At 36.7% G+C, this 20094-nt stretch overlaps 1 protein-coding gene across 1 annotated transcript in view; it reads left to right on the forward strand.

The window, feature by feature from the left end:
- Nucleotides 1-20094, forward strand: part of dnah10 (dynein axonemal heavy chain 10) — a 66018-nt gene that overhangs the window by 3277 nt on the left and 42647 nt on the right. Inside the window, exons 7-31 of the mRNA XM_056456787.1 lie at nt 1525-1682; nt 1787-2017; nt 2727-2917; nt 3158-3356; nt 3454-3648; nt 3730-3900; nt 3999-4175; nt 6066-6239; nt 6395-6552; nt 6674-6825; nt 8845-9009; nt 9119-9326; nt 9407-9563; nt 11120-11599; nt 11710-11868; nt 13766-13882; nt 13988-14090; nt 14170-14348; nt 14436-14647; nt 15689-15845; nt 16692-16925; nt 17006-17128; nt 17208-17441; nt 18586-18809; nt 19400-19669. Coding sequence (XP_056312762.1) covers nt 1525-1682; nt 1787-2017; nt 2727-2917; nt 3158-3356; nt 3454-3648; nt 3730-3900; nt 3999-4175; nt 6066-6239; nt 6395-6552; nt 6674-6825; nt 8845-9009; nt 9119-9326; nt 9407-9563; nt 11120-11599; nt 11710-11868; nt 13766-13882; nt 13988-14090; nt 14170-14348; nt 14436-14647; nt 15689-15845; nt 16692-16925; nt 17006-17128; nt 17208-17441; nt 18586-18809; nt 19400-19669 — 4828 coding nt within the window. The remainder of the gene's footprint in view (nt 1-1524; nt 1683-1786; nt 2018-2726; nt 2918-3157; nt 3357-3453; nt 3649-3729; nt 3901-3998; nt 4176-6065; nt 6240-6394; nt 6553-6673; nt 6826-8844; nt 9010-9118; nt 9327-9406; nt 9564-11119; nt 11600-11709; nt 11869-13765; nt 13883-13987; nt 14091-14169; nt 14349-14435; nt 14648-15688; nt 15846-16691; nt 16926-17005; nt 17129-17207; nt 17442-18585; nt 18810-19399; nt 19670-20094) is intronic.

A 20094-nucleotide genomic window follows, 5' to 3' on the forward strand; every position in this document is an offset into this window, starting at 1 on the left:
TTTATATTTTAATTTATATTAAAATAGAACTTGTTCCGTGGCCAAGCTGCTGTACATTTTTCAGCAGCCATTACAGCAATCTTTAGTGTCACACGATACTTGAGAAATCATTCTTATATGTTGATGTTGTACTCAAGAACCATTTAAAATGTTATTTTAATCAGTGTTGACAGTGCTGTCTTGTTTTTGTTTTCTTTTTGTATTTTTTGGATCCAGTTTCATTTGCCCTACAGTAGTTTTTTGTTCCCTTTTCCTGCCACTCATTAGTTTTCATGGTTACTAATTAATTTCATCTAATTTAACTTTTTTTTTTTAGATTTAAGATCTTTCTTTTCCTAGTTTTTATCTACCAACAACTGACAGTAATGCAGTCTCTGTAAAGATGTAAGAGGAGACACTGATGCATACCCAGGTCAGATGGAGGTTTTTAATTTGTACCAGTTTCTCTCTGCTGAAGGGCATCATAACCAGGGGTTACATGGGTAACATGAGCTGGCCTGGAGAAGGGCGTGCAGATACCATCTAGAAAAGAAGTTAATGTGTAGCATCAAGTGTCTGTTTCTCTGTTTTCATCCATAAATAAAAAAGCTGGGTGCACACAATAAAGGAAAGATGAAAGGGAGGATAAGATTCACCTGAATGTAACTGGAAGAAGTGTTGGTGGCAGCGCAAAGAATTGATTTAAAATGTGCAGATGTTTATTGACGGGGTGTTCAAAGATGCAGTTCTACATATTTTAAGTCAAAATTATTAGCCCTCCTGTGATTTTTTTTTTTTTTTTCTTTTTCTTTTCAAAATATTTCACAAATTATGATTAACAGAAAAAGGAATTTTTTACAGTATATCCTATATTTTATTCTTCTGGAGAAAGTCTTATTTGCTTTATTTCAGCTAGAATGAAAGCAGTTTTATTAAAAAAAAAAAAAACAAACATTTAAGGTCAAACCCTTTATTAGCCCCCTTAAGCAATAATAGTCTCTGATTTATCAGAGGTCGCCACAGCGGAATGAAGACCAATTATTGTGGCATTTATTTTATGCAGCGGCTGCCCTTCTAGCCACAACCCAGTACTGGGAGACACCCATTCACACACATACACTACGGCCAAATTCTTTGGACTGTGGGGGTAACCGGAGCACCTAGAGGAAACCCACGTGAACACAGTCAGAACATGCAAACTCCACACAGAAATGCCTCCTGGTCCACAGCCAGGACTCAAACCAGCGACTTTTTTGCTGTGAGGTAACAGTGCTAACCACTGAGCCACCGTGCTACCCTTTAAATAGGAATTGGGGAAAAATATACAGGGGGCTTATAATTTAGGAGGGTTAATAATTCTGACTTTAACTGTAGGTAAGCTTGACTAATTTGTGAATTGAAACTACAGATTCCTGAAACTGTGGATTTTGCTGTGGGATTTTCTTATACATTTTCTTATACAGCACAGCATGCAACATCTACTTATTACCACTGATCTATCTATAATGATCAGTGTTTACTACACTTTTTATCTCTGTGTTACAGGTGAATTTAAATTACACATGCCAGAAATAGATTTGGAGGGTGAAGTGGAGGTGTTCCTGTCAAATTCTGTGATGGTGGATAAACTTGAGCAGTGTGTGATGAATTGGCACACACAAATCACAATTGTCATTGAAGAGCAAAAAAGGAAGAAACCACAGGTTTGTTAAATTTAGATGAAATGTTGTCATAAAAGTATGATTTTTAAATGAGTAGATCAGTAAAAAAAGCCTAAATCATCTGTTTTTTTCTTTCATTACTGAAGGGACCTGGTCCTTTGGCAGAAATTGAGTTCTGGCGTGAACGTGTTGCTGTCTTTAGTAGTTTGATTGAGCAACTGAATCTGCAAGCAGTGAAGAAGATTTTGGAAGTGATGACCCGTGCCGATTCATTCATAATGCAGGAACTGGAAAAGACCACAGCTGAGCTTAGAAAATACTACGATGAGTCTGTCAGTAATGTGCAATTCCTTACCACCGTGGAGAGACACTTCAGGGTGAGGAGTTATCATTGGGAACTTTTAAAAATAATATGTTAGGTTCACTTATCAAGTGGTGTAAACATTTTTCAGTAGAAAGTGAACATGTCACCTCAATTTTAACAAAGACTATAGAATACACAAGACATTTCACTCGTATAATTTTGAATGGGGAAATGTGTAATGTCAATATGACGAATGAAGCCAGTCAGCGATTGCTATAGACTGATGATTCTCAGGGGGAGGGACTCGGGCCAGAGTTTCTGCAGATTTTGTGTGATTTGAACGTTTAGAAATGAAACCAAAAAGACAGTTGTTTAATTTGATTGGTGCTTCCTAAAATAAGATTAAATCGGAAGCTTGTCAAGCAATTTTGGCAAATTTTATGTTTTTCCATTCAAACAGAATGCTCAAGCATACTTTCTGAGGCATTTAAAAGATGGCCGCTGAGTGAAATGACTTGCCTTAAAGGGACCTTCATTTTAAGGAGTAATAGTTTCAATTTAAGACACAGCTTCAAGTACAACAAAGCAGCACAAAACAAAAATCTTTATTTGTTTATCCGCATTACTTGACCATGTCATTCAGAAGTTGAACCTGTATGTTTTCTTTCTTTTTTTTATGATATTAGAATGAGAAAATAATAACAGAATTGACTGATGACATCAAACTAGAGCAGCAAGCTCAAAACTATCGTATTTTTCATGAATGTTTTTTTTATTTACAGAACCTTGTCACAGGAGTGGATTTTAAAGTGGTCTTGGAAACTATTCCTGAACTGATAAATGGGCTGCGCATGATATGGATATTGTCTAGGTGTTACAACACAGATGAGCGCATGGAAGCTTTAATGGAACGCATTGCCTGGGAACTGTCTGAACGGGTTGCCAGAGTTGTGAATGTCCGTGTTCTGTTTAAGTGAGTATGTAAAATCTGTATCTCAAACCACAACCAGCAGTGACATTCAGATTCGGACATGCCCCCAGATGCTTTTGCACCATGTGCTTTAGACTTTGCGCCCATATTGTTAAAATAGAGCCCATAGTGGGCGAATTGAAATGCAGCATGATTACATTTAAAAGATCCACTTACTAAAAAATATAAAACATGCAATGTTCATTTGTAAAGATTGTAATAACGTTCTTTGATATTATGCAGAGAGAAGAGGGTGGTGGCCAAAGCCAAGGCTCAGGATGGAAAGCGAATCTTAGATATATGGAAGGCCTGTTATTTTGAGGTCCGTGCACGGATTGAGAATTCAGAACGTGATCCCCGCTGGGAATTTAATCGCAGAAAGCTCTTCGAAAAGACAGACTATATGGCTTCGATCTGTCAGGACTTATATTCCGTCTTGCAGGTTAGCTAAATTAGATTAATTATGTTTCATTTCAGAACTTTCCATTTTATAGTCCTCACATACAATAACCATCTCACAAACGAATATTCACCGACAGACTCTGGACGAGTTCTACATTATCTTTGGACCAGAGTTAAAAGCAGTGACTGGTGATCCTAAGCGAATCGATGATGTTTTACACTGTGTGAACTCCCTGGTCAAGCCCATTGAGGAACTTACCTTTGATCCTTTTGACAACCGCAAAATGACCAGCTGGAAAATGGTCATGCAGGAATTTAACAATGAAGTCCAGGTATAAATCTGTGACAATTGCTAAGTAATTGGAAATTGACAATGTAGCTTTTATTTTAATGTATTAACTGCTCTCGCTTAGGTCATTGAAAGAGAGGCCATCACTTTCATTGATCACTCCTTCAAAACGCTGCGCTCCTCATCTGCAGCCTTTGATCTGCTGCTGAAATTCAAGAACATCCGCTGCAGAGATGCCATCAACGATCAGCTGATGAAGAAGTTCAGCGATATTCTTGCTCAGTACTGCAAAGAGGTTCCTGAGGATCTGCTTAATAAAACTTTGAAGAACACAACTGTTAAATGTTTCTTTTATTGTTGTTCTGATGTGTTTTTGTTGTTGTTCCTGCATAGATGGTCCTTATAAATGACATATTTGTGAAGTTCAAGGATAATCCACCTCTGAGTAAGAACCATCCTCCAATGGCAGGAGCTATTATTTGGCAGCGTTTCTTGCTAGACCGCATGAGATATCCCATGAAACGCTTCAGGGAGGATCGTGATTTGATGAACAATCAAGAAGGGAAAGCTGTAAGTTTTTAATTTTAGATTACAAGGGCAAACCATTTTGTTTCTTAATAACTTGCACTGACAAATTGTTCACCACAATCATAAGCTAATAAAATCAAACGGTTAGTTTTGATTTAATTTGTTCTTTAACATAAGATTAATGTGTAAAATGTCAATGGGGTTGGGTCTAGTGGTGATAGTCAAAAGAGGTCATTACTGAGATTAATCTGTATTAAAGGGTCATGAACTGAGAAACCAAAATTCTACTGATTCTTTAATACAGTGCTTAGCATAAATGAGTACACACCCCTCAAATCTCACATTTAATATACTATTAGGATGCTTTACAATATTATGTTAGTGCATATACATTAGATTAGTCAGTACTGAAGCCAAATCTAGAGTTAATCTAACAAAATAACCTACAATAATGGTTCAAAAATTAGTAGTCCAAATTTATGTTGCAGAAAAATATTAAATAGAATATTCAAAAATAGCTATTTTTTTGCAATATTTTTGCAATATTTTGCATGAATTTAAATGTATTATCGTTTTTTAAATCTAAATAGATGTATTTGTTTAATAAATCTGTTTCAAATCTGTTCAAATGCACCAGTATATATTACCCACATTTACTGAGAAATTGATAAAAAAAAATATTTTCAAAATGGGGTGGACTCCTTTATGCTAAGCATTGTAAATTTGACATAATAGTACTATAAAAACATTCTGTAAGATTCAGAACTTTGTTATTCCTCTAAAATCAAGTGTCAGTTTGCCGAAAGTGACAGGTTTTGAAATGTTCTACTCTATGATGTAATAGGGTGGAAAAGGGTGTAATAGGGTGGAAGATTGATGGCTACTTCTTCTTTACTGCCTGTTTAGGCCTGGTAATATGCAAAATCTTTGGCCAATCATCGCAGAAGGTGTTTATTTTGGAGTCTACAATTGGCCACGCCCATTCAAACAGTGTTTTGATGAGGGGGTCAAAAACAGCACACTGTTTTAAACTTAATTTGAATCTAGTTAAAAAGTCTTTTATATTTCTTTTACAATTGTTTAAATATATTCCTTTCAATTAATCAATACTAAAACTTCAATATCTATTTTTTTTTAGGTTATGCTGTTTCAGCTGATCCATGAATTAAACCTCCTATCCAAAAATTTCAAGAATTATTACTTTTAAAAAGAAACAAAATGACATTTTCAAACCCAGTCCATTTTATCAGGACATTCGAACCCCACACATGTTGTTTAGATGCTTTTAGATTTGGTTTATCAGATTGCTGTAAACATCTTAGTTCAAACAGTAACAGAGGAGTCAAATGAATACAAACATTCCATACTTCTTACTTGTAAAAGCAGGAGACAAACATGAACGAACAAATCATGTATCATCTAATCTCTCAATCAGTATTTCAACCACATCAGTGAAAAGTCTTGTAAACAAGGTCACATAGCATTACATTTACATTCAAGTCACTGCCAACCACCATTGTATCAAAAGCATTGTATAAACCCTTATTTTTATGTTCCAACACACCCCTATTGCATATATATGTAAGCAATACAAGTTGAAAAGGGTGCATATTTGAGTTCATTCTCTTTACACCATTTACCAGTTTTTGAATGCAATATGTAAAAACACTGTAAGTTTAGTCTTTATGTAAATGTCTTCGAAAACCTCTTCTGATCAGGGTCAGGTTAACCAAAAACCATTGTAATTATTCAGGGCTTTCTATTCAGAGTGAAGAGTTCTTGAGGCAAACTATTTTGAAAATGTGTATTATGCACAGTCCTACACATACATACATACATACATACAAAATATATTTGCATACATCTACACTTTCACTTTCCAATATTTATATGTGTATCAATAAAAATGTCCTTTTTTCCCCCGATGTATAGGTGGAATCCAAATTTATAGAGGTGGCTTCACGGATGAGGCAATATGAGGTGGATCTCTATAACAAATGGAAAGCAGATGCTAATCAGACTCTGCCTATTCTCATGAGGAAAAGCTTGCTGGTCATGGTCAACAGTGCTGGGACTGTATGTGAAGACTCCACACATCATCGAACTGTACGTTGCAGTGACATGGAAATGCTAGGACTAGAAAATGTTAACTATAGAGCTTGTTTAGAGCTTGATTTCTTTTATTTGAAAGCAACCTGATGCTTAAATCATTTCTTTGCAATGACAGTGATGTTATTATGTTTCAATATACTCATGCTTAGGGCTCGGAGGGGGGTTTGGAAAGGGATGTGCGCTTTTCTGTTAGTTTTCCTCCTGAACTGCAAGAAATCATATCTGAGGCCAAATGTCTGGACCGTATAGGCATTGAATTATCAGATGAGATGCAAAATGTTGCTCTGCAGGAAGAGGTCTTTCTTAGGTAGGATAAATTTGTGTTAACTACAACGTTAATTAATTTCTAAATTAATTTACTAATTCTCCATTACCAAAATGGTGCTTTTTACTACCTCATTCATGTAATCTGAATGTTTTGCATGCAGGTATATAAATGGACTGAAGAAATTAGTCAAGCGTTACCATTCGTTAATGGATAATCTAAATGACGCAGAATTCTTACTAATGGCTGATCAGGTGCAGGAACTGAGGCGAGTGGTAAGCATTGGGTGCAAAAGAATCAACTGGAATAATCTGGGTAAGTTACAAGTATTAAAGTAAACAAGTATTAAAAATAAATCTTGCCAGTCTTGTTAAAGCATTCTTCTTCTACATTTTAATCTTATTCCTTCATTATGTATTTTCACTCTATTTATTGTTGATGTCTGTTTATAGGTTGTTTTTTTTAGTTATGCTTTAGTTATGGTGGCTTGAGAAACTGACCAAACTTTGTGACCTCATAACTTTGTGGCAGACATACAGACTTAGGCTGCTTCTCAATATGCGTTCTTCAGAGATCTTGCGTCCTCATGTTCTCATCTAACGTCATCATCAGATGCCAAAGTTCAGTTCTAATACACAAGACCGCAAGAACAGAGAATGCGTGAAACTTCCCGGATGTGTTCTTGATATCGAGGACGCACCGATGCAGACTTGAGCAGCGAATTTACTCTAGAAGTCCCAGAAGTCATTGCAACTAGAGGTCGGAAGCGCAGCATTTTATATAGATTATTATCAAAGTTCAGAGATATAACTGATTTATCTCAGGAGTTTCCCTAAATGAAACGGTAAAAGTAAACATTACCTTGGACATCTTAATAAAGGAATAAACACATTAAGGGTGTTTATTTGCTGAAATTTGTACTAAAATCTGTTTTATTTATATTGTGCATGGTATATTTATAATGTTTTTATGCATAGTATATGTTTTTAAAAGGAAAAAACGATAAATCATTGCATGAATGCTGTAATGTTTAAATAATTTACCAATAAAAACATGTGAAGGTCATGTGACCATCAGGAAGAACGTAGCATCTCAATTCTCAGAGGTAGCTTTCTCTGTTCTCGCAGTCTCCCGAGGTTGTTCTTGCGAGTTGACTTGGCAAGACATCACAAGAACGCATGTCCGTTCTCTGCGTTCTTGGAATTGAGAAACAGCCTTTTAGGCTTTTAGGTTGGGCTCATTTAACTCAGACTACCAATCTGCCAATCACTGATGACCTTTCAACTTACTAGCCGCACCCTAGCAACCACTTATGGCACCCCAGCAACTATCCCTTGTAGACTTCCATTGTAAAAAACTGCCATTGACTTTACATTGGATGTATTAACAACATACCTATCATACTAGAAACATCCTAACAAACATACAATATACTAATCCAAGCTAGAAACATACTAACAACGTACTAGCATACTAATCATACTAGAAGCATTTTAACTATACCAATCCATACTAAAAACATCTTAACAAACATACTAATCATACTAGCAAACATGCTAATTCATACTAACATACTAGCAACATGCTAATTTATGCTAACAACATGCTAGTTGAACTAGAAACATGCAACTGCCTAGCAAGCACTCAGAACACCCTAGCAACCACCTAGCAACACCTTAGCAACGACCAAGAACACCTTAGCAACAGCATAGCAACACCTTAGCAACCACCCAGCAATGCCTCAGCAACACCTTAGCAACCATCTAGCAACACCCTATCAACCGCCTATCAACACCTTAGCAACCACCTAACAACGCCTAAGCAACCACTCAGCACACCCTAGCAACACCTTAGCAACCACATTGAACACCCTAGCAATTACAACTTAGCAACCATTCAGAACACCTTAGCAACCATATAGCAACACCATAGCAACCGCTCAGAACACCCTATCAACCACCTAGCAAGAAACATGTCAATCGATAATAGAAACATGCTAACACGTATGTTCTTATCTAAGCTAACTGTTTCAAACTTCTTCAAAGCTGCTTCAATTATTTAATCTTTAAAACGACAAGACTTTCTCAAGCCACCATAAAGTTTGTCTACGAACTTTACTTTTCTAGTTTTAGTTATTACTTATATTTATATATTTTATATTATTTAATATACATTGATCATTTCTGCTTGAAAAGCTTTGTTAACTGCATTGGTTTTGTTTCGAAAGCTGCTATAAAATGAAAACTGGTTGATTGATTGGTTGATTTTTGTGGACCCTATAAAATTTGCAAGTCACATTTTTTTAATTGAAAATCATTTACACTTGTTTTACAGGTATACCACAATTCATCCAACGTGGAAACCAGGCAGCTTCAAAATTTGAGTCTCTTGTGAATCAGATTCAGAAGAATGAACGCGACATTGATGATAAACTAAAGTCTATCGAATCTGCAAACCTTTTCAAGTTCCCGATGGCAGATCAAACTGGATACCTTCCAGGTTAGAAGTCCTATGGGCCGCATTTACAATGACTAGGTTACTCACAAAAAGCAAACACCTCAGTTACAAAACAGCAGGGTGGTAAGGAGATATTTGCCTGTTGTTCCAGGAATAAAGGAGTTCTGTGACTTCATTGAGTCTGAGAGGGCAAAGGCGGTGAATCTGCTAGTGAATATGTATGCAGCTATCAGTCCCCTCCTCACCAAGATGGAGAGTCTGATCATGGGGACCAGCACTGGCAAAGCCAAAGACATGGCTCAGTTCTATGCTTACTGGGAGCGCAAGATCTCCGATTCACTTACCAAGATGGTGTTTCAGTAGGTTATTTGATTGAATCTCAGATGCATTTACCTAAATAGACATAGTTTTTTCACTTACCATTAGCGATGTCTTTCAGGAATATTCAAGCTTTTAACGCAGCACTGATGGGCAATACTCCCCTGTTCCAAATCGATACCATCCTAGCTGCTCCAGATATTGCTTTGCTTCCTAAGAGCAGTGAGGTCTACAAGCTTATTAGGCAGTGTGTTGGTGACTGTGTGGACACGACTAAGGTATGTTGTATACTACATACCTTACCTACATACCTTTATTCAGTACATATTGTTTCAAAGCAGCTTCATGGTAATTAACAGAAAGATTACATGGTTGAGCTTTATTTTACAGTATGAGCACTCACAAGGTCTTATTTAATAAAGTACTGGGCAAAGTAAGGAATCTAGATGGATTAAGCTTTAGAAAAAGGTTCAGCGTTAGTGCTTTGTTATTACTCAGCCACTGTAATTAATTTAAAAAGTATAAACTGTAGAATACACATGCAGAACTGAAGTGAAAAATAAACTACCAATGACAAATTGACTTCAAATAGCAGCTTAGAAAACACAATAGATTCTTTATTCAGTGTTGATTCAGTTTAGTTCAATAAATATAACGTTTTCAGTTACGAAACAAATTATAAAACAATTTCAATTTAGCTATAAATTAATCGATATTCTGTAGGGATAATTACAGTTTGAACCCAAAAATGACCAGTCTGTCAGATGAAGAAGAGCCGGAGTCAGAGATTCAGTTAAAGAAAGTTTGCAGTCTCATCAGCAGAAGCCAGCTTCAACACTCGCAATGAGTTCGTAGGCCGCTCTGCTTACAATCTCAAATCAACAACAATTATACTCCTACATACCATCATTAACTGCATACATATAGGTGTTTTAACCTGTGTGGTTAAAACACAGATAGACTTGGAAAATTTCCATGTCAGTCTGTGCGTACAACTCTGAACAACATCCTAATATCTCAAGTATACAAACGTCAGACAGCCACTAGGCTGTTTAGAGCTGACCCCAGACCTGTGAAAGAATCCAAAATCAAATAGAAACAAAAATCGAGGAAATAAGTCCTTTGGCATAAAGGAAAGCAATCACACACATTATTCCAGTTTTACTCTGAAGTGGGATGACACTAAGGTCATTATATAATCTAGGCTCTTAAACATTTAACTTTATTAATAATCATAAAGACATAAGAAAGTGTTACTCCACCCTGGAGCGGACATCCATCAGATAATCCATGCCATCAGTTCTTATTTTGAAAGTGAAAGTCATGACGTGGCCAAGTACGGTAACCTATACTCTGAATTTGTCCCATGCATTGCCCTCCAAGTACACACACACACACCCGGAACAGTGGGCAGCCATTGCTGCGGCACCCAGAGAGCAGATGGGGGATAAGTGCTTTGCTCAAGGGACTCACCTCAGCCATGGTATTGAGGGTGGTGAGAGTGCTGGTTATTCACTCCCATCACCTACAATATAATCTCTGCAGGTGCCAGGACTCAAACCTTATGACCTTTTAATTAGATGTCCAACTTTCTAACCCTTAGACCACAGCTTCCACTTATTCTGTGTTGATTCAGTTCAGTTTAATAATGTAAAGTTTTCAGTTTTGAAAGAAGTTATGATTCGAATGAATCACTTATGATGTATTTAGATGGTAATTGAATGTAGTGAAATTAGAAAACAAAATGTGTTGACGAATCAAGTAAAGTTTTAGTGCAAAATAAATATTTGGTAACTTAATTAGTAATTAGTTTCCTCCATTTGTATATTTTTAGAGGTTTCTTCGCTGGATGCATGGCAGCTGCATTCAATGCCCTCCACAGAATGTGGATGGAGAAGACAAACCATTCCTCTTCACTTTTTATAGTGACATTTGCCAGCTTCCACAGATAAATGAGCAAGCCACAGCTGTATCCCAGACAATACAACGTCTCCTTAATGGAATCAGCGTCTACCTCAAATCCTGGATGAGCTACCGCTCTCTCTGGAAACTCGACAAGGCTATTGTCATGGAGAAGTTTGCAGCCAAGAAACCATCGTGCGTGATGTATGATGAGAAGTTTCAGTTCTATGTCAAGGTCAGCAATGAGGTGGCAAAGCAGCCCATGGTGAAGCATGAACACATTATCAGACTGAATCTGGAACCTCTGGCACGTGCTGTCCAGGAGAACATTCAAGTGTGGGTCACCTCTCTGGGAAAGCTACTCAATGACTCTGCCCGAGAGGAGCTTTTCAACTTGCGCAATGAGCTGTTGGTGAGGCCTAATGGTGCTTTATTGTAAATGTCATCTTTACATCCTCTAAGGCTCGTGAAATGTTGAGATTGTGAGATTCTCATACTGTACAATGCATTTACTGTAAACAGATATTGTCAGAAAATCTGAAAAGGAACCCTAGTACTTTGGAGGACCTGAAATTTGTTCTGGTGACCATCACAGACATTAGAGACATGTCTCTCTCAGTGGAGATGAGAATCAACGATGCTCAAGAAAGATACAGAACTCTGAGCATGTACAATGTGGAGGTGAGTAAACCTGAGTGTATTGGAGAGTAGAACAACAGCCTGTGTGTCTACACCAATTAGTTTTATAAAACTTGATTAAGTGTGATTGTATTGATGGTTATCGTAAAATTGCCTGGCAAATTCAACAGTTTCAAGAGTCAAGTTTTTTTAATGTCTTATGCTCACCAAATGTCACCTTTCATCAAAAACACTGTAAAAAAAGCAATATTATGGCAAATTATTACAACTTTCGATTAATATCACAAATTAGTATTTTTTTTCTTCTTTTCAGAAATCACTCTTAATATTTCTAAATAAAATTAATAAAAAAAAAATTATCTAAATAAAAATTTTCACAATAGAAAACACTATAAGACTTTGTGCACTGTAAAAAATGACTAACTTTAAACAGTTTGCTGTGAGTAAACAAATTGCCTTAAAAGCGACAAGTTGACTTTACTTAGAATGTAAGTAAACCCATTTTAACCTGAAACTGTAAAGTTGACTTAACATGCACTCATCGGCCACTTTATTAGGTACACCTGTCCAACTGCTTGTTAACGCAAATTAAACACCTGGCCAAGACGATCTGCTGCAGTTCAAACTGAGTATCAGAATGGGGAAGAAAAATGATTTAAGTGACTTTGAATGTGGCATGGTTGTTGGTGTCAGATGACTCAGAAACTGATCTCAGAAACTGCTGATCTACTGGGATTCACGCAAAACCATCTCTAGGGTGTACAGAGAATAGTCTGAAAAAGAAAAAATATCCAGTGAGCGGCAGTTCTGTGGGTGCAAATGCCTTGTTGATGCTAGAGGTCAGAGGAGAATGGCCAGACTGGTTCAAGCTGATAGAAAGGCAACAGTAACTCACATAACCACTCGTTACAACCGAGGTATGCAGAAGAGCATCTCTGAATGCACAACATGTTGAACCTTGAGGCGGATGGGCTACAGCATCAGAAGACCAAACTGGGTGCCACTCCTGTCAGCTAAGAAAAGTACACTGACGCTACAATTCACACAGGCTCACCAAAATTGGACAATAGAAGATTAGAAAAATGTTGCCTGGTCTGATGAGTCTTGATTTCTGCTGCGACATTCAGATAGTAGGGTCAGAACTTGGCATCAACAACATGATAACATGGATCCATCCTGCCTTGTATCAACGGTTCAGGCTGGTGGTGGTAGTGTAATGACACAGGGGATATTTTCTTGGCACAATTTGGGCTCATTAATACCATTAAGCATCGTGTCAGCGCCACAGCCTATCTGAGTATTGTTGCTGACCATGTTCATCCCTTTATGACCACAGTGTACCCATCTTATAATGGCTGCTTCCAGCAGGATAACGTGTTATGTCATAAAAAGCGAATCATCAAAGACTGGTTTCTTGAACATGACAATGAGTTCACTGTACTCAAATGGCCTCCACAGTCACCAGTTCTCAATCCAATAGAGCACCTTTGAGATGTGGTGGAACGGGAGATTTGCATCATGGATGTGCAGCAGACAAATCTGCAGCAACTGCGTGATGCTATCATGTCAATATGGACAGGAATATTTCCAGTACCTTGTTGAGGCAGTTCTGAAGGCAAAAGACGGGTCCAACTTGAAACTAGTAAGGTGTACCTAATAAAGTGGCCGGTGAGTGTAGTTCATTTACTTTTAATTTTAAGGCAATGGGTTTACTCACTTTTTTAAGCAGTCAACTAATCAGCTTTTACAATGCAGAATATTTAGTAGTTTGAGTTGAGCAGCTTAAATATAAAGATGAACTTTACAGATAAAAAACAGAAGCTTCACATGTGCAATCACATGTTTAAAAAACATGGGAAATATATTTAATGCATGTGAAACATGGTTGAGCTCATTCTATTGAGTATTTTCTGCTAACCACTGACTTTTTGTTCTAAAGACTACAGAGGAGGAGATGCAGCTGTCTGCAAACATCTCCATTCTGTGGAATGAACTTTTTATGGAGTCTAGACAAGTAGACCGTAGTTTGGTAAAAGTAAAGAAGACCTTTGCAGAGGTAGTACCAATTATTTACCAGCTACATTAATTTATTGTACTGTACCAAGCACACATCATACCTGATCTTTGAATTCCAAACATTTTAATTCCCACTCTCTCGTAGATCACTCTGAATCAGATTGAGGAGTATAAACAGGAGCTCTCCATATTTGCAGAGAGCTTCAACATGCATGGGCCTGGAGCAGTGGGAGACGATCTAGAAAAAGGCAAATGAACCAGTCAACTATTCTGATGTGCTTTGTTTTTTAGATATTAGGTATTATATCCCCATATATTCCCTTATAGGTTTGCAGATAATGAGTACCTATGAGACAGAGCTGGTGAGGGTAGAGGCGAGCCGTCAAGAACTGGCTAAAGCTGAGAAACTGTTCAATTTGCCCATCACTATGTACCCAGAACTTCTCAACGTGCAGAAGGAGATGAGGGGACTGAGACAGATCTATGAGATTTTTAAGAGCCAGAAGGTTACAGTGGAAATTTCTATAAATAAACTTTGACTTCTTATTTTGTTGGTCACATGCTGTAACACAAGTGTATCTATATTGCTTTAGGAGGCTAAGACAGAGTGGTCACAGACCCTTTGGGTTAATCTGGACATTCAGCTCCTCCAGGAGGGTATAGATGGATTTATCAAGAGCTTGCGGAAGCTCCCGAAGGATGCAAGAGCTCTTCCTGTATCGTTCTTTCTGGAGGGCCGCATGAAAGAATTCAGAGAGTCACTACCTCTACTCTTGGACCTTAAAAATAAGGCTCTCAGGGATAGGTAGGGCAACATTTTCAAACAATTTTTTAAAATATGAGTAAGGGAAATATGTATTTATGTATGTGTGTATGTTTACAGTTGAAGTCAGAATTATTAGCCCCTCTTTAAATATTTTTCTTTTTTTAAATATTTCCCAAATGATGTTTAACAGAGCAAGGAAATTTTCACTGTATGTCTGATAATATTTTTTCTTCTGGAGAAATTCTTATTTGTTTTATTTAGGCTAGAATAAAAGCAGTTTTAATTTTTTTATGAACCGTTTTATGGTCAAAATTATTAGCCCCTTTTAGCTAATTTTTTTTCGACTGTCTACAGAACAAACCATCATTATACAATAACTTGCCTAATTACTCTAACCTGCCTAGTTAACCTAATTAACCTAGTTAAGTCTTTAAATGTCACTTTAAGCTGTATAGAAGTGTCTTGAAAAATATCTAGTCAAATATTATTTACTGTCATCATGACAAAGATCAAATAAATCAGTTATTAGTAATGAGTTATTAAATCTATTATGTTTAGAAATGTGTTGAAAAAAATCGTCTCTTCCTTAAACAGAAATTGGGGAAAAAAATTAACAGGGGGCTAATAATTCAGGGGGGCTAATAATTCTGACTTCAACTGTATGTATGTATATATGTATGTGTGTATTATTTTCTGTGATATTATAGACTGTATAACTATACCCCTTATTTAATTATGGTTGTGTTTAATATATATGTATTTCATGTTTATATGTATGTATATATTTACTTTTAGCTATTTGTCTTGATTGCAATGTTATTTGTGGGATGGCATGGGCTTTGGCACCGCTGGGGTTGGGTTTTTCTGGGTTGGCTCGGGCAGGGAGGGGTGGTGGGAAAGGGATTCAAATGAAAAGAAAAGTTTAAAGATGCTGTGTCCACTCACATATAAAATCAATAAAAATTGTATCACAATATATATATATGGCTAAGAGATAAATTGTGTAATCTTCAAAAAGGTACAAAAACTGTTTGGATATGCTTTATGGGACAAAAAATAACGCTTACCTGTTTTCTGCAGGCACTGGAAGAGCCTAATGGAGAGGACAGGTACTAACTTTGAGATGAACCCGAACACTTTCACTCTAGAAAACATGTTCGCCATGGAACTGCACAAGTATGGTAACGTCATCAGTGAAATCGTCACCTCAGCTGTCAAGGAGCTTGGCATTGAAAAGGTTAAACAATTGATAAAGAAAATGTTCATTAAGTTTCAGCTGCAGTTGTTAATGAACATACCCACCCTCATGTTTTTCCACCCGTATGCATTTGTTTCTGTTTTGGAACTTTCCCGGTCCTACCTGTTTCTCTTTCTAACTTAGCATCCTCCAATTCTTCACTGATACTATCCCATAATAGTAAAGGCAAAAATGTAAACTAAAAGAAAGAGTTTTGAAACTATATAAGGGAGATTAAATGCAATCATAATCCATGTTTGGGAGGACTAAAAACTCATTTAAAATTGTCAATGAAATTGTTGCATTGATTGTCTGTCAGGATTGTGATAATAGGGTGTATGCAGAAGGACTTTTAATTTTCAGTAAACCATGTAGAGCGATTCCGGTAACTGTATGCAGTTACAAAATTGCTGCGTTTAAGATCTGTTTTCTTTAACAATCTCATTGATCTTCATTGCCTGATTGATATACTATGTAAAGTGGGTCTCAGAGTGTACAAGAAGCACTGCATTAAATATTTTTTTCCCTGCCATGTCTTTTAAACATGAACATTTATTTTACTCCAGTGCTTTCAATGGAGTTTCTGTGCTAGTCTGCTGATCCTGACATCACGTGTGTGTAAATGGCTTTTCACCTCGTTTTACATTTGAATAACTAAATGAATGCTTAAATCTATTTAACTGATTATATTATAATTACATTACAATGTCGATGCTGTAAAAGGAACCATATAAAATTTGAAAAAGTCACCTTAACCGTTCACCGGAATTTTATCAGTAGGGGAATAAACACTAGCTCTGCATGTACCCTCATGATTACAGAGTGAATTTGTTTACATTTTTACAGGGAGTAAAAGAAGTGGAAGAAACTTGGGCTAGTATGAAGTTCACTGTACATCGATACTTCAAAGGCACACAAGAACATGGTTTCATTCTTGGTGCTGTGGATGACATCCTCCAACATCTGGATGATGATGCCATGAACCTGCAGAGCATGGCAGGCAGCCACTTTGTTGGTCCCTTCCTGGCCACTGTTCAACAGTGGGAGAAGAATCTGTCCCTTATCAGTGAGATTATTGAGGTCAGTGGAAACCATCATTATAAATAATCATAGATTTAAAAACAACACCTTGCTCATATTCACATTTTAAAATTGGTTAGGTGTGGATGTTAGTACAGCAGAAATGGATGTACCTAGAAAGCATCTTCATTGGAGGTGACATCCGCTCTCAGCTACCAGAGGAAGCCAAAAAGTTTGACAATATTGACAAAACTTTTAAAAAGGTGAGTTCTGGACAAACTATGAAAAACATAATTTTTTGAAAAGAATGTAAATCTCTTAACCTCTGTTGAATTCCACCAGATAATGACTGACACAGTGAAGGACCCTGGCATTAAGAGATGTTGTCTGGTTCCAAATCGTCTGGCTGACCTGCAGAACTTAAGCGATGGTTTGGAGAGGTGTCAAAAGAGTCTGAATGATTATCTTGATTCCAAGCGGAACGCTTTCCCACGCTTTTTCTTCATCTCTGACGATGAGCTGCTCAGTATTCTGGGCAGCAGTGAGCCTACTTGTGTGCAGGAACACATGATCAAGGTACTTTTGTGTTTAAAGAACAGCAGGAAACAAAAGCTCTGTTTTCTAAATTCTAAACAGTGTTCATTTTATTAGTTATGATTTCTAGGCATGCTATGTAAATGTTTCATTTTTGAGTGAACACCACAGATGGGTGACATATACAGTTTAAGTCAGAATTATTAGCCCCCCTTTGAATTTATTTTCTTTTTTAAATATTTTCCAAATGATGTTTAACAGAACAAGCTAAATTTCACAGTATGTCTGATAGTATTTTTTCTTCTGGAGAAATTCTTATTTGTTTTATTTTGGCTAGAATAAAAGCAGTTTTTTTAATGAACCGTTTAAGGTCAAAATTATTAGCCCCTTTAAGTTATTTTTTAATATTTTAATATTTTTTAAAGTTATTTTAAAATTAATTAACCTAGTTAAGCTTTTAAATGTCACTTTAAGCTGTACAGAAGTGTCTTAATACAATATATTGTCAAATATTGATTACTGTCATCATGGCAAAGATAAAATATATCAGTTATTAGAAATGAGTTATTAAAACTATTATGTTTAGAAATGTGTTGAAAAAAATCTTCTCTCTGTTAAACAGAAATTGGGGAAAAAAATAAACAGAGGGGCTAATAATTCAAGGGGGCTAATAATTCTGACTTCAACTGTATGTCAGACAGCATGTAAAATTAAAGGGCTCCTATTTTACCCCTTTGACAAGCTGTAAAATAAATCTTAGGTGTCTCCAGAGTGTGTGTGTAAAAGTTTCAGCTCACTATACAATCGGATAATTTATTATACCTTGCTGTTAATCTTGGGGTAAGAGGACATTGTAGTTGATTTTGTTGCCTGTGTCTATAAATGCAAATGAGTTGTCTGCTTCTCCTGCATCACAGGATGACTGGGAATTATTTATCCTATTTTAACATCAGGAAATGTTTTAAAAGAGACTTGTGTTTATACCTCTCCAATATGACTGTGAACACACCTATCTACACACTGTTCTGTTCAAATAGCATTTGCATCACAGGTGCCCTTTAAGATCTGCCTACATTCAATCAACAACTAATTATTTTCAAATCTTTCAATTTATTCAAATTCTGGTCCAAACTTACAACTCCTACAGATAATTATTGTTTTTAAAATGATTTTTTCTCATTGACAGATGTATGACAACATAGCAGCTTTGCGTTTCGATACGGGAATGAATGGAGAGATGGTGGCAAGTGCACTGGTGTCTGCTGAGGGGGAGGTGATGGAGCTCAAACAGCCTGTACCTGCAGAGGGCCGCGTGGAGGACTGGATGACTGGAGTGCTGCTAGAGATGAGGAGAACCAACAGACTCATCACCAAAGAGGCTATTTACTTCTACAGCCATCAAATGTCTAGGTAAGTCCATTATTATTGGACATGCTACACAATCATGACCAATGACTAGGGCCAGACAGAATCTGCTGACATTTTTTGCTATTTCCGCTGAGAATTTAGTAAAAAATCTGCGGATTTATATGGAATTATTTTAGGAGTATCAAAATTAAAAACTTAATAAATGAAATAAAAAATAATACATTTTTATTTAATTAATTTGATTAAAAGTTCATATATTGAATGTTTACAATGCAAATCCAATTAGATCTACGTATTTGGTAAACAAAGCCAAAAAAAAAGACAGAAAATACTACTTTACAACCTGTAGTGTAAATAAATCATATCAACATTTTAATATTACTGTTATTATATCACAATAATATTAGTGAAAATAATTTAAAAACTGAATACATTTAAATTTACACACATTTACACAAGTAAATAAATAGACTAAATGATGGGCTAAAAATCTGTGGAAATCTACGGATTTCTGCACGCACAGATTCTGTGTGGGCCGACCAATGACCCAGCACTATCTATCGAATCTGCTTGCTTGCCTGTCTGATTATAATTTGTGAGGATTTTATAAAAGTCTTCTGCTCTTCTGTCAGGGTGGACTGGATGCTTGACTACCAGGGTATGGTGGTACTGGCAACAAACCAGGTGTGGTGGACGTATGAGGTGGAGGACGTCTTCAGGAGGATGAATCAGGGAGAAAAGCAGGCACTGAAACAGTATGCAAAGAAAATGCACCAGCAGATCAATGACCTGGTGAAGCGGATCACAGAACCTTTAAAGAAGAATGACAGACGGAAAATCAACACCGTCCTCATCATTGATGTCCATGCTAGGGACATTGTGGACTCTTTTGTCAGAGATAGGTACGATACAAACACTGTGCAGTCATTTATGTGCTACACAATACATCAAAAATGGAGGAAAAGTACACTCTAAAATTAAAATTCTCAAATTTTTTACTGTGTGTCATCCAAAATTAACATGACTTTCTTTGTTTAGATTAGCGATGCTCAACCCTGTTCCTGGAGATCTACCTTCCTGCAGATTTCAGCTCCAACCTTGATCAAACACACCTGAGCTAATTAATTAGAACCTGAACAGCAGTTGCTAATTACAGGCAGGTGTGTTTGATCAGGGTTGGAGCTGAACTCTGCAGGAAGGTAGATCCCCAGGAACAGGGTTGGTCTCCCCTGGTTTAGATGAACACAAACAAAGCATTGTACAAAAATAACATGCAATGCAAGTGTACAAGAGCTTCAAAGATGATCTTTCAAAAATAAAGACCTTT

Source organism: Danio aesculapii, chromosome 5, assembly GCF_903798145.1.
Source record: "Danio aesculapii chromosome 5, fDanAes4.1, whole genome shotgun sequence".
Lineage (NCBI taxonomy): Eukaryota > Metazoa > Chordata > Actinopteri > Cypriniformes > Danionidae > Danio > Danio aesculapii.